This window comes from Cuculus canorus, chromosome 3 (assembly GCF_017976375.1).
Source record: "Cuculus canorus isolate bCucCan1 chromosome 3, bCucCan1.pri, whole genome shotgun sequence".
In the NCBI taxonomy this organism is placed as follows: domain Eukaryota; kingdom Metazoa; phylum Chordata; class Aves; order Cuculiformes; family Cuculidae; genus Cuculus; species Cuculus canorus.
In genome coordinates, this window is record NC_071403.1 from 36,444,540 (window position 1) to 36,460,005 (window position 15,466).

General features: G+C 37.8%; 1 protein-coding gene across 1 annotated transcript in view; it reads right to left on the minus strand.

Moving 5' to 3' along the window:
- Window positions 1-15,466, minus strand: part of MAN1A1 (mannosidase alpha class 1A member 1) — a 150,576-nt gene that overhangs the window by 31,888 nt on the left and 103,222 nt on the right. The window contains exon 6 of the mRNA XM_054061625.1: window positions 562-685. Coding sequence (XP_053917600.1) covers window positions 562-685 — 124 coding nt within the window. The remainder of the gene's footprint in view (window positions 1-561; window positions 686-15,466) is intronic.

A 15,466-nucleotide genomic window follows, 5' to 3' on the forward strand; every position in this document is an offset into this window, starting at 1 on the left:
AACTAGTAAGCATAAACAACTGTTTTGACAAAGGATGTTTTGGGGGGACTTCTTCGTCCCCTGAATAAAACTTCAAAGCACTTCTTAAGCATCAATGCAATGACCTCACTGACAATAGTGATGATATACAGTATCGTGAAGACTAAACTTGCTGAAATCACACAAGTTAGCCACAGTGCTTTGCTTTCTGTAGGCATCGCATATTATCTATAATATAATGTCAACTTTTGTTTTTACCACACTCAGGTGAGGTACTGAAGAAAGCTCTGGAGCCTGATTGTTTAGAGTGATTCTAATTTAGGTCACATCAGAAATGACATGTTTTATAGGGTCAGGTTAAGTGCTACATACAAGGTGATGCATCACAATAATTTTGGAAAAAAAATGTGACTTTATAATACAAACACATGTCAAGGTGCTTAGGGTGATTATATAGAAAATATCTACCTCCTGTGACAAATGCTTACAGGTAAGGAAAAATCCAGATGTCTCCCCAGAGACAGTAAGTCTCCCAACACAGGATTTGTCTTTCACAACATGCTTTTGACTGAACAGTCTAACCTTTTCAGCAAAGACAGGGTTTCCAGACAGATGGCTCAAGTGTACAAACTCCAGATGCAAAGTTCCAAATTCCGCCAAAATGCTGCTGCCGCCAGAAGCCCACGGCCAATTTCGACCAATTCCACTACGTTGAGGGAAAGAAAAATACAAAAAAACCCCATGAACATCTATAAGGCAATGCTAATAAAATATAAGAGGTAGTAGATATACTGTTTCCAAGAGAAGATCATTAATTTCAAATGTACTTAATAGCTGTGTAAGAAACGATATTTCGTCAGCCTTCAATGATTTTACCACGGGACCTTGAAATACTTCATGCAGTTCTGCTCAGGCTTGTAGAATTACTTCTTGTAAGAAGCCAGTCTTTTAGCTCACGTATAGCTCCATTACCTATGCCATTGTACATATGTTTCACTGTAAGATATCATGTCTAAAGACATTACAAAAAACACTGAGTATGAGAAAAGATTTGCAAACTTCACCTATTTCTCCTGTATCCAACACAACACACTCTAATTTTACCTTCTACAGTTCAACTGTTTACTAACTTAGAATACTGCAATATACAGCATAGGCTTTAAGTTTAAAGTACTACATACTATATCCTTCTTAATACCAGCGATATTAGTAAGAGTAAGATATGTGGGTATTGTCTGTCCAGGCCCTCTAACCAGGATGAGTAACCTCAGTTTTAATTAAGACCTAAGGATACTTTACAACAAAATTAATCCCAGGTTTTGTGCCTAGGATAGAGAAAAGCACTAAATCTCCATTCAAAACTAATGCAGGTTGAGATTCAGGATGAAAAGTCTCCTAAAGTTTCATTAGAAAAACATACAGGATTTTCCCTTGAAATTTGCAGCAGCAATATTCAGAAACCCCCTTGAAATTAAAGAAAAGTTAACCAACCTTCTGGAACATCTAAGTGAATAATGACATGTTAAGACCAGCATGTTATTAGCATGAATGTTAGGTATAAATCCACTTATTATATACTGGAATATCTTCCTTCTTTTACGTTGTAAACAGCTTTACACATACATACACACATAAATAAAAATTTATTTTCACTTTTACACATAAGCAGCTACTGCAGTCATCAGTTAGCATCTGCACAACCATGAAAATCAGGTATTCTTCCCAAGAATGTGACTCATATTATGAAAAAAACCCAAAACAAAGCAGTACACCAAGAAACTCCATCTTTAGTTCACCATGATGGAAGTCCTCAGTTGTACTAAAATTTTTTCTTCAAAAGGTCAAGTATCTATAACAGAAGCTTAATCAATATACTAAAATTAAGACGCCATAAAATTGATTTCCCCACTAGCTATATTAACATGTTATTTTGAGATTTCCACCACACACACACAAAATAAAAGCAAGTCATTAAACTTCAAAAGCAGAGGAAAGGCTACAAATAAAGAGCACATTTGGGTTTTACTTAAACGTCACAGCTTTAAGCCGTGCAACACCTTTGGCTGCCTGTCCCTGAGCTGAAGGGACTGCTGGAAATCACTCAAGTGCCACCAAAAATATACCCAGAATATTACCTACTGATAGGTGGACTTACATGTCCCATTTCTGAAGTATCATAGCATCTCTCAAATACTCGCCACTGGTTTTGTGTAGATTTTCTTTTCCCGAGACCATAAAGTATTGAAGTGACTAAGCTCATCTGAGTGGAGGGGGAACTTGATGGAAAAAAAGGAAAGAGATCAGATGAGGCTCTCCTGGCTGACCGTAAAGGTGCAAGAGGCTGGGACACATGGAAGTCCTCTGATGCAAATGATTGCCCAAAACTCCAAAGGAGAAAAATGTTTCTTATCTTCATAGCTGCAGACAAAATCAATGACATAATGAAATCAGGGTATTGCAAAGATGCATGCAATCCAACTTTGATATGATATTTGTACAACAGAAACAGAACATTAAGTTCTATGGGATCTGAATTTCTCATTTTAAGAACACTCCTACAATGATTAGAGTGATTTTTACTTTTGATGAAAACAAAAGTGAAGAGAAAAATTCACCTGGCTTACAAGCTGTCTGTACTTCAATATATTGTGGGTCAGATTTTTTCCAAAGGGTGAGATAAAAGCGTCAGATATTACAGAAAATAAGATCAAGCTGAATACTGTAGGAAAGTAGGAAACCTTTTAGTTACAGACTAAAAAGTTAGACCTACAGACTAGTTTTTCACCCAAGAACGGGCACCATTTCTCGGACACACTGGCCCAAGTCCTGCTTAACTGCTGAATTCTAGATCACAATATTTTAGCTTATTTCCAAATTACCCAGATTAAAAGAGATGACATAAGATGCTACCAGTACATATAGCTCACCAGAAAAAAAAATTGAAATATTTTCAGATTTTGAAAAGTTATCATGCTATGGTGTAACTGGCAAAAGTCCACATTTTTTCTAATAAATTTCTCAATAAATCTCCAAGTGGAAACACTGCACTGTTGCTGCAGCAAGACATCCAACCAAACTTGGCAGAAAATGTAATAAAGTCGATACTTGCATTCCACTACAATGTCTGTTTATATCAACACAACCTGTCAGAACATTTTGATGTACTGCATTTTCTTAAACAGAAAAAATTCCAAGCACGACTATCAACAGGTTTTCTGCATGCAGCAATGTGTTTTACCATGTGTGGAAGATCCTACTTGCATAAGAGGATTTGAAAACAGTAAACTTGCATTCTTTACTCTTAATGTAAGGAAAGTAGAAAGAAACCTCTATACTGCATCTCTGTACTATTTAATGCAACTTTTATTGTTTTCAGCTGGGACAGCTGGCTAGGAAAAAATGAAAGGCATCAACATATTCCTGGCAATCTGCAAAATAATGAGGGTAGCTGTTGGTTTAGACTCAGATGGGTGCTCTAAGTCAAAACTGAGAAGCTTGTTTCAACAAGTGGTAGAACCCAATAATTGCAATTCACTGCTGTAACTATTTTTCATGCAACCTCCAACTGGGGATGTCTGATATTGTCTCATATCTCCATCTTTGGGAGAATGAAACAGGTAAGTTTTCCACATTCCATCATACTAACTGAAGCAGTCACAGTATTGCTTCTGGTTCCATTTAAGTCCATCCTTATCTTAAGACAAAAGCCCAGCATAAATGGCTATGCAGACAGTCAGCTCCTGAAGAGGCATTGCTAAAGCAAGGAGGATACTCAATAAAGCTCTCTGTATACACAATGAGAGAGATTTCACACACTCTGATCCTTTTTGACTAGGGAAAGTAGATTTTGGCTTTTGTTTAATAGTCTCTTGACTTAAAAAACAAAGGAAACTGAAGAGGGTACTCATTTTCCGCCCCACAAAAAAAATTCCTAAATATTGTATGCTTCTAAACAGAACAGTTGTTAAGCAAGAGAGAACCTAACCAAGCGAAGGGAGGGGGTGAAATCGAAAGAGACTTCTGTGACATGGATTATAAACAATAAGTACATTTATTAAGCGACATGATAGCTCAACAGATCTTAATAATCAGCATATTAAACCACTGATTTCTGCCCACGCATAAGAACATATCTAGACATTTTTCAAGCTCTTCACCAATACTGTTACTGGGGAGACCACAAAATTCTCCAAAGTTAAAAAAGTCAATGCTAGGTACCCATTTACTCTTCAGCCACGAAGTCAATGCCGAGTATCTATTTACTCTTCAGTTATGAAGCTATGGGCTGCTTTCCTGAAGTCTTTAGATGCAAGCCTAGAGCTTGGGTGAAAGGTTTATTTCTACTCCAAGTTCTAGGAAAACTATATATAACATTGCAAGTTCCTACAGTTTTTCTTCCAAGGGCACCCATTACGCAGGTCAAGAAACTACAGCAGCAATCTGAACCCAAAGAATGATGACAGTATTTGGAGGATTTTCAAAAGGCAGCTTAAGGCTCTGTTTGTGAATTGCACATACTTATGTGAAGATCACTTGTCTGAACCAAAGCAAAATTTGTAAAGCACTGAAAACTTTTTTTTCAGTTTATTTTCACTCAGTTATTCTTCCAAAATGGTTTAATAGAAACAAATGGTATAGTAGAAACATTTCAGTCTCTGCACACAGATTGTTTATTACCCTCCACCTTTCCTGGAAGGAACCAGGACAACTCCAAAAGCTGGAGGCAGAGCAAGACTTAACAATTTCAACATTTAATGCAAAATATAAGAAAGGACAAAGGGATCTACCCAGAGAATACTACTTATGACTGGAATTAGTTTGGCTCAGTCATGTTTTACCAGAAACCCATATGAGCAGAGAGCATTACCCAGCTCAACCCACAGCCCCTGGCTTGCTTGCTTCACTCTGTACCACCAGCTACCCCTCCATCCAACACCCATGAGGCAGAAGGACTTCCCCAAATGGAGGTCAAGAGAATGGAAGAGGGTGATGTGAAGGCCACACAAATGTTCCTGCAGCTTTTTTTTTCCTTCTTCTCCCCTCCAGTTCCCCAGGACACACTTCTTGCTGCTTCATGAATCTCACCCCTCAAGCATGAAGGTCTTATGAATAGAAATTAAATAAAATCATTAGCTTTTTTTTTGTGAAAGTAAACACCATCCCCTGCTTTCCCCCCCCAAAGGAAGCCTATGGTCCTCAGACAATTTCAAAAGCACAAGATCACATTTCCACATTTTATCCTTAAGATGACAATCACATGTGATTTGGCTGCACAGCTCATACTCCAAACTGTGTGATTCAGCACACGGACAATGTCTACCAGCTACAGGTCTGACTACAAATGATAATGGAGAAATGCGAGAGCAGTGCAACTCCAGCAAGGGTATTCACAGAAACGCATCTCTTCGGGCCTCCCCTGATAATCAGTACAGGGAGATAGAAGAATTAAATCACTTCACAGAGGAGATTAAGGTGAAGATGGAGTCTCTCCATTCACAGACCATTCTCATCTATAGTTATGCCTTGCCAGGTGCCCAAATCTCCCCAAGATTTCAATTAGCTTCACAGGTATCAGATGAAATTTTTAACTCTCTGCAGACTAAGATGTGTAACAAAAAGTAGAACTGGAAATAAATGTTTTGTAATGCCTTTTTTTTAAATTAGAAAATAAGGGTTTTTCCTAGCTTACAGGGTTTTTTTACGGTCCTTTTTTTGTACAGGCCACATTTACATGACATTTTTATAAAATATTGCAAGATAACTTCTGGCACATTAAACTACAAAAATAAATACAGAAAATCTTTCTGCAGTAGTATGACACGAAAAAGATAAGACCATGGATCTTCTATACCTAGCCAGCCAAGACCACACACACAATGCCCCATATCGCGGATTAGTAAAATAAAGAATCTAACACAATGCACCATGGCCAAAATTTTTCTCATATATGTAATACATGTCAATTTATTTTCTCTGCTATATTTCAGTTCCATTAGAAAAATCTCCAAGAGTACACTCCATTTGGGCAGATTGGTCATTATTTCTATGGATGGCTTTTTTTTAAACAAAATTCCTCCTTTTATAAAAAGTCATTATAACTATAAAATGGCCAGTTACTGCATTTCTAATAAAGTGTCTGCACATTGCAAAAGCCTTCAGTCTGTTTCTTTCGTAACAATATTTTAACTGAATTAAGTCAACTAAGTATCCTTAGAACAAATGAAGAGAGGTCAGTAAAGGGTCAGGTTTTTATTTACATACTTAGTATTTATTTCTCATTTTAAACAAAATATATTTAAAAGATTACATTGCTATAGAACCAGAGATGGCACAAAATACATCAAAATGCTAAATAAAATTTAATTGCTTTCAGCAGGTCCTAGGCAAATGAATGAACTCCAACCAAAACAGTTAATATGTTTCAAGTATACTTCGTGGAACAGACCCCAACATAAAGATAAGCAAATAACAGGAACAAACGCTTCAGGGATACTACAGTTGCATACTGTGATCCCCAAGCTCAGGGAGTCACTATGGCAGCCAAAAGGATGATATTCAGAGGTCATTTTCATAGAATATCTAATGCTTCATACATTATTTAGGATTGCCACATCTGAAAATGCTTTCATAGGAATGATTTTTTTTATTTTGCCCTGAACAGGGCCATTTGTCAATGTGTCACAAAAATAAATGAAGAGTGGCTTCTTCTCTTCCCAGAAATGGATGTTGATCATTAGACAGACACCCCTTGCCAACAACTTGCTAAAAGAGAAAATAAATCCAATTCCATAGACCAAACTGAAGAAGTTAAAGGGTGATGTGCTACTGATATTTTTCAGAAGAGATTCCCTTCAAACTCCTCTGGTGCATCTTTCTCCTTTTGGTATTGCAGCTAACTAGCAATGCTAATCAAACATGGTTTACAATTTAATCTATAAAGAAGCTGTGATGAAGAATGAAATTTTATTATATGCTTGTGCATTCTAAAACAAAGAAACCCAGCTATGAGGCATACAGGCAATGCTTGCTAAAGGTTCCACTACTGTATTTGATAAATTACATGCTCAAAAGGTTATATTTTTTTTTTAAATTTTCTTCACACATATATATCCCAAGGATATAACATATGGGAACTTGGTGTAACAGCCTGTGTTCACTCACTGCAGGTGGGTTGAACTAGATGACCTTTAAAGGTCCCTTCCAACCCAAGAGATGTTCCAACCATTCTATGATTCTATGATTCACAAGCACGGAAATCAATGATTTATTTATTAACATTTCAAAAATATTTAATCTGTCCTTGGTTTTGCCATACCTGGCAAATGATCCATACCCCTCTTTGACAGAAGAAAGATAAAATCACAGAAATCCCAGGCTTGCACGCATCAGTGGTAGTCAACCCTTGAACGTAAGCCAAGTGGCAGGAGCTTCCAGGATAGCACCTTGTGAGCAAAGTCAAACAAGGAAATCCCAGACAGGGCTAGCATGGTAACTGTGTATTTCTAGCCTTGGTAGCAGGCATAAATACTTTCTTTTCCAGCTTGCAATAAGCAACAATTAACTTTTTCCACCACTCTGTGGTCCTTATCTGCCCCCAAAACAGCATTAACCAAGGTAGTCAGACTCTTGCTGGAGTTCTGACTTTTCCACAGTATCCCTTTTCTGAGAAAGGAAAATTATTATAATTCAGTTAAGCATTTCACACAATATCTTGACAGCTGGAGATGGCAGAAAAAGAAACTTAAATCAGCTAGCTAGCCTATGTGGTAGTTCTTGATGTCCGTTTTATTTCTCTTTGTCAGTAGAATCTTTTAGGCAAATGCTAACAGCTGGTTAGTCTTTCAGCTGTGACAATGAATGTGTAACTATTGCCCTTGCCTAATCATTGCCCAGCTGGCAGCTTCCCGCTCAGCTGAGTTACCCTCTCTGAAGGCTGACTGATACCAGCAATTACCTGGTGAGGTGATTTCTAGGGATGCTGACTTAGCAGAAGGAGGCAGACAGTGAATTAGTACCATCAGCAACTGCAGCATTGAAGACTAACAACAAAAGTGGTTCCTCAATTTTACAGTACGATGGGGAGAAAAGAAATTTCTATGGTGTAACGTCAGACAGAACACACTTTATTTTTTTTACTGTAACAAGTAGGCTAATGAAGAGGTATATCCTCGAGAGCTATTAGTTTGAGAACATTAATTTTGTATATTTGCCTAATCATATGCAGTGTCAGCATTAATACAAGCTGATCCTCCTGGTCACTTCAGTTCTGCCAGTATAGGAGATTTGTATTGGAGGCACATACACATAATCATCTGGCTGAAAATAAGAGTAGGAAAAGTCAGATTACTCTGTCTGACTGTTCATTGTGTGAGAAACTATCAGCACAGCTCCAAAAAGATGCTAACAGGAAACAGATCTTAAACAAAGATCTCTGCTTTTCTCCGTGAGATTAATCAAGTCAAGAATGAAAGATATCCTCCTCCCAACATTTTTGCCATCCACCTGTGCAAAGAAACCTACCCAGTGACTTTCAATGTCCTAGAATGATCACTATTTCCTTACTGCACTTGCAGGCAAAAGGCTAAATTATTCAAAAATCCAGCACTATGGAATGCTATTAAGTGGGCTGATCTTCCTCAAGGTGTCCATTCAACAGGCAAATTCCTCTTGAAACCGCACAGAACAGCAACAGAGACTCAAGGACATTGTTAATGTAACAGCAGGAAGGAAAGAGAGGGTGCATGAGATATGAAATTTCCAGTATCAACCTGTGCTGTGGCCTCTGCCAGGATAGGTCTGCACCTCCTTGAAGTCAGTGGTGGAGGAGGTGGAGAAATGTGCACATAAACACACAGAGGAGGCTGGGGAGTTATGCCTGCTCCACATTCAAGTCATAGTCCATAGCACTCTTTGCTCAGTAAAAACATGTCCAACACCACCATCAAATTCACTGTAATGGCAACAGAACCAGCCCCTCTGTGGTGAAAACTACTTGCTCATGATTATGACTAACGATGGGTCCTGGAGAAATGCCGAAGTGAGTGGACACTGAAGTGAATGTGAACAGTGGCAGAGGGAGCAGGAGGAGCCAAGATGCAGGTGGAGGCCAAAATGTCCAATAGAACCAAGACAAAGAGTCGAGAATCTCATCTGCCTCTGGAGTGCAGCAGAGAATAAGCAAAAGCCAGTGAAATTGCCTCGAGAAGCTACTGTTTTACTTTAGACCTTCAAGTCTGTCAGCTGCTGAGAATAAAAAATAAAACATCTCCTCTGCAGGCTCTGAACACCACTAGACACTCTGGGACACTGCTTTCATGATCTGATAAATAGTTTTTGAAAATCTGGATAGAGAATACTCTGTCTACTGATACTTAAAATAATCAGAGTATCTTATTCTCACCAGTCCATTCAGACCATTGGGCTGCTTCATTGATGTCAAATTCCTGCAACATTTCTCTGTGGAAAAATATCAAATTTCTTCAGGACTTTACTGGCAGGTTTTGTTCAATCCCTTCCTTATGGATGTCTGCTCTGTGACAATTTTCACGTTACGTTACTGGTGCCTGAAAGGGGCATCAAAGCTCGTGAAACTGGCACCCTGCAGCAAACCAACAGAGCAGTAAGCTCTCGCATGTATGCGCCCACATGGAGGAGTGTGAGAAAGGGAGAGATAATTAGTAGTCAAACAGTATATAATCAGAAATGACACTATGAGACATGTCAAGTGTTTAAAGATAATTCTCAATTGTCACCGTCTAAAACTCTGCTAAAATTCTACCTGTTATTGTAATCATTTTTTATAAAAGTTCTCTGAGCACCACACAGACCTACATGTTTCCCATCACAGACTAATGAAGAAACTAAACAATTCAAGTTTTCTACTGCTTTATGCACTAAAGGTTTAATTAATCAGTTTCAAGGGCTGAAAAAGCCAGAGGGAACACAACACAACAGAGCAAGGCTAGAGATAATAAGTACCAGCATAGACTACTTTTAATCAGGTCCCCAAGGAAAAGTGGAAATAACAGGAAATGAAAAGTCATGAATGGAAGTTTACCATTCTGCCATGCAATAAGAAGTTAAATAGTCTAAATGAAGAAGGCATTAGAATAAAATTCCCTAGTGCAGCAACTGACACAACTCAGTGTTAGGGACAGTCTAAAAAAACCTGCCCAAACCAGACCCAATCAAACAACGAGTCCCCACACCTCCAAAAAAAAAAAAAAAACCCAAAACCACAAAGTAAGATAAACTCCAAAACCTCCTGGATCCATGAAGACAATGGAAAACTCTCTTAACAGATTCACTAGGAAGAAACATAATCAGAATATTGGAAGAGTCAATGAGAAAAAACGTTTTTATGTGGTCTGTTTCTCTCTGCCATGCTTTTTAATACTGAAAGTTGAGCTAACTTTGTTAAAGTCTAACGCCTATTTCAGAACTCTACATTTCACATTAGAGTGCTTGCTGCCTTAAGCCACCATAGCTATGCAAATCAGCACTCTTGATCTGCTTTGCTCAGTACATCTCTTTATAAGACTCTGCTCCCAGTTTTATAGTTTTTTCCAATGTTCAACTTTTATGTTATCCATTTTTTGTTCTGCTGAGGATTTGTAATAAATCCTGCCTCCTCTCTGATGAGTTAATTAACTTCTGACTTTAGTGAGTTTCTATCACACATCAGAATTCCTTTCCTAATACCTGATATTCAAGCTTTGCTAAATTATATCAATTGCATTGTCCAAGTAAAAATAAACATTAATATCATTTGTCAGTAAAAGAACTTGTTATTAAGTGTTGAGCAGTTAACTTTTGGAGGTGACTAGGTAACACAGAAACAGTGTGGAGAACTGGTGCTTGAACCCAGAACTTCCCAATTTCCTTTTTCTCCTTGTTGGGTCTATTGTTGTTTGGGAGCCGGTTTTTGTGTTTTGGTTTTTGTTTTGTTTTGTTCTGTTTTGTTTTGTTTGCTTTGCTGCTGCTGCTCTTTCCTTCCGGCCCCACAACTCTCTTCTTCCTCTCCCACTTGACTTCCATGCTATCAAGTATTCTTCTGTCTTCTGCCAGTCATTTAAGGTCTTTAAGTCGTCTCCTCACAACCTCAAGCGGAAAGCAGCAAAATGTGTTTCTGTGATGGTGATCCTGCAACAGCGGTCACCTCCAGTTCAAGTTAAGGATGCTCACAACTGAATTAAGAACATTAGTGAACTGAAATATTGTGAAAGCAGTGGTTTCTTTATCAGAAGAGCAGGAGTCACTTTTTCAAGGAATGCCACTACTTATCCTCTGGACAGCGCAGAATCAAAAAATTTGGCCTTTTCAGTCTGATAAGGACTTTTGAGAGAAGGTTCAAAGCATCAAAGAAATGGATGGCAAGTGACAGGCTATACAAAATTTGACAGATACTAATTCCCACTTTCCCACTTGCCACATTAATTTTATAATACTCTAGGTCATCTTAATATCAATCTGTTATTTGAAATATATCTGTATCACTCTCGCTTATCCAGATCATATTCATTCCTTACCACCAGATGGTAACTTTAAAAACTGTTTTTAATCTTTTACTTCTCTGAACTGAATAAGCTTTTATTAGCTTCTCGAGTCAAGAAAATATTCTAAGTGGATTCAGTTATTTAGGTTTAAAAGTCTTTCGAAGCATTTAGTCACATTTATTGTGTTGATATTGCATGTGGCATCATTAAATGTTTGAAGTGAGAATTGAAATCATTACACTATCTGCATGGCTCCGTTACTAAAAATAATTGGCTGACAAGTTGCAAAGGTCTGTTTTAAGCAGTTGTGTAGAAACCATTCATTGCAAGGAACCTACATCAAAGGTTTTCTGACCGACAGTCAATTATTTCTCCTTTTAGTACAGCTGTTGCATCAACAGTGGTTTCAGATACTGGACAGCTTGTCACAAAACTGCTAGTGATGCTCATCTGATATAACATTAACTCACAAGTGTCATAAATTACACTTACATACGCATTTATGGACAGTACTTAGGTCTACTTGATAATTTTTCTTACTCCTCCTCTTTAATTTTCTTTACAAAAAAGAGGTTTTCTTCATTACAATTGAAGTGCTGTTTCCCAGAAGGATCTATATGTTCCCTCTAATGTAATACTGAAGATATAACTTCTGGAATCCTCAACATAACAAGGATATGGAGCTGTTGGAATGGGTCCAGAGGAGGGTACAAAGATGACTGGAGAGCTGAGACAGTTGGGCTTGTTCAGCCTGGAGAAGAGAAGGCTCAGAGGAGATCTTATAGCGACCTTCCAGTACCTGAAGGGGCTACAGGAAAGCTGGGGAGGGACTGTTCACAAAGGCTTGTGCGGATAGAACCAGGGGAACGGGTATAAACTGGAGAGGGGCAGATTTAGACTGGACATTAGGAAGAATTTCTTCACCATGAGAGTAGTGAGGCACTGGCACATGTTGCCCACTGAAGCTGTGTCTGCCCCATCCCTGGAGGTGTTCAAGGCCAGGTTGGATGGGGCCTTGGGCAGCCTGATCTAGCAGGAGGTGTCCCTGGGGGGTTGGAACTGGATGATGTTTAAGGTCCCTTCCAACCCTAACTATTCTATGATTCTATGATTTACAGATACATGTATCAATCCAAACGTACAATACAGAGACACCACTGCTGTTGAGGGAAACCTCTCTCTTCAGTATTTGCTTTCACAGGTGCTGTGACAGCTGTGTAAAACCACTGAAGTGGCATTTTGGTTTACTGAAAGGGACAGCTTTTCCAGATAAAAAAAAAGTGAAGTAGTCTTTTTCAGACTAGCATTGCTAAAGAAATAATCTACTTTGACAAATGCTTTAAGAAAAATATAAACGTCCCTTTTTTCCAGTCTGCTTCAATCTTCTCCTTCCTCTTTTACCCTCACATTGCTGTGTCATATAAATCCATGATCAGATAAACATTTGTTTTTCTGAATGCCAGTCGCTATGAGCTTGATCCTAACTCTCAGCCAACAGAAAAACTCCTGGTGGCTTCAACAGGCACTGATCAAGCGTTAACCTCCTGTAACTGTCATTAAAATTATTGCTGAGACAACACGTTAAGATGAATACAGGGAATCCTTGCAGCCTGACTGAAACACCAGTATCACTGTATAAACCTCTCTCCATTAACGCCATTCAGATTTGGGAACTGGGAATCAGTTCTCTTTCTGAAAATCAGTGGTACAATATATAAAAAGATTGTTCTGTTTTCTTTCCCCAGCACATGATGCATTTCTTTATGTACACATTTATCCTTCGATGCCTGTTAAATATTTGAAAACCAAGATTGAAGTCAATTATTTTAAAGAATGAAGTACTTACATGCAATTTACAGATTCCTTTCCCTCATTTTATACATTTTAGAAGATACATTTTATTCAGTATAATCAAGTCTATTTAACAATAAAGTGCTATCCCTATTTTTCTCAAATGACATTAGTTCCAAGCATATCACGAGGCTAGTGGAAGATATCCATGGTATTTATCAGTTTCGGATTCTGAATACTATGCTTGTGCTCCAAACATAATGCAATATGGTTTAATAAATATTAAATGTGACTTCATCACATATTTATAAATGAATCAAGTCCCTCATTGTTTGTGTCAAAGAAAATCAACCAATGGCTAAAATATGATCAAATTCATTCACTAAGGTATGATTAAATAGGAATATTTCCTACTGTATAGTAGGCAGATGGAACCCTCCACACAAAATCTAATGTGCACCTGATTTTCACCTGAGGAAAAGATTAACATTACACTTTTCCTGTGGTAAAGTCTCCATTATCAGTTACTCAGCTATGTTCAACCAAACCCAGAACTTCACCTCTAATCTACTCATTATTACTTCAAGCAACAAATATGTTTACACAGCTGCTGCTGATCTTATGGATGAGCTATATGTAAGAAACCAATGATGCCAACTATCTCCGATAGCAAGGTGCAGCACAACAGAGCTTAATTCTCAGATATGCATTAAAAATTATGATCCAGGACAATCTGATGATAATATAAAGAGAAGAAGTAAGAAAAGAAAGGACAAACATCACCTTGAAAACTCAGTAAAGTCAGATTAGGCAAGACTCCTATTTTTAAAGAAAGAGTAATTTGGCACAATAATCTTTTTGCAGTAATTCATGTTTTAAATTGCAATATAAAGATACTTTAAAGCAGTGAATATCCTGAACAAGGAAAAGAGTTTTCCATCCAACTACCTAATAAATCAATATTGCTGAAAAAGGCTGAAAGACCTGCCTGGGCAGAGTAGAAAAATTAGTAGCACCAAAATTTTTTCTAAAACTACTTCTTAAAAAAATAAGCACAATCCATGCACTAATACTCATGACTATACTTAAGATATTCCTTGGAGGATTTTTGTAAATCAGATTATCAGATAATAAAGGGGCTGGCATCAAGTAGTCAAATAAGCTTTTCTTAACAATAATGGGATTTCAATCCATACAACAAAAATAAGATAATAAAGGATGAAGTGAAATCAGCATGAAAGGATTACCGTTTAAAATGATTGAACAATCAAAGGCTAAGAGAAAAACCCACACTTCTGGAATCCTGCTGGAGCTAGTACGTGCACTTTATGTTCCTGCAATGGCACACACCACGTTGAAAAATGTATATGGGGAAAGTATCTTGCTCTTTTTCTTTTTTAAATTATCTATGAGGAAAATGATGTTCTAGTTTTATACAGCATTTAAGAAAACCAGTTTTATGTCCAAATTCCAGCAAAACATTTGGTCAATAGGTTTTAAATATTATTTGTAATCTCTCCCTGCTTTTAATTGATTTAGTGCAAGAAGTGCAGTTTGTTTGGTTTTTTTTTTTTCAACTAAAAGGAAAACTTAAACCACTTGTTTACTTCAAAGAGGCTCAAGAGATACTGAAAGTCTCTGATATCAGAGGATCAAATAGTGATATGGTATAAAATAACACAAAAAATACACAAAGATGATGGTGATGCCATGGCTTTATCCAATGTTTTATCCAATGCTGAGTGTATATCAGAGCTCCTGAGAACACAGGTATTTTGCTGGCTCAAAAAATGCCTATGGGAAAAAGGTATGGAGAACTCATGAAGCCACGACCCAGGTTTAGAAGACCCAGGTTTGCTACAGAAGCATTCCAGAATGCTTGGAGAAGAAGGCATGGGGAAGGAGGTTTTTGAAATGCACATGCAAATGGCAATGCAAACAATGCATACGGTGGGGTGTATGTTGTGGCTTAAATGTTGACTGAGGAATGAAGCTGCTGAAGGGTGTATGTTATTGATCCATGGAAAGGCCTTTCTTGACCTGCACACAGGACTGGACACCAACCACATTTCAAGACAGACAGGGACAAATTTTAGAAGGCTTAAAGAAGAGTAACAAGAATTAACAGGAACACAGAAAGCATTGTCTCAGGGCTGAAGATAGGGATAATAGATTAGACACAGCAACAGCCTTCTTTGAAC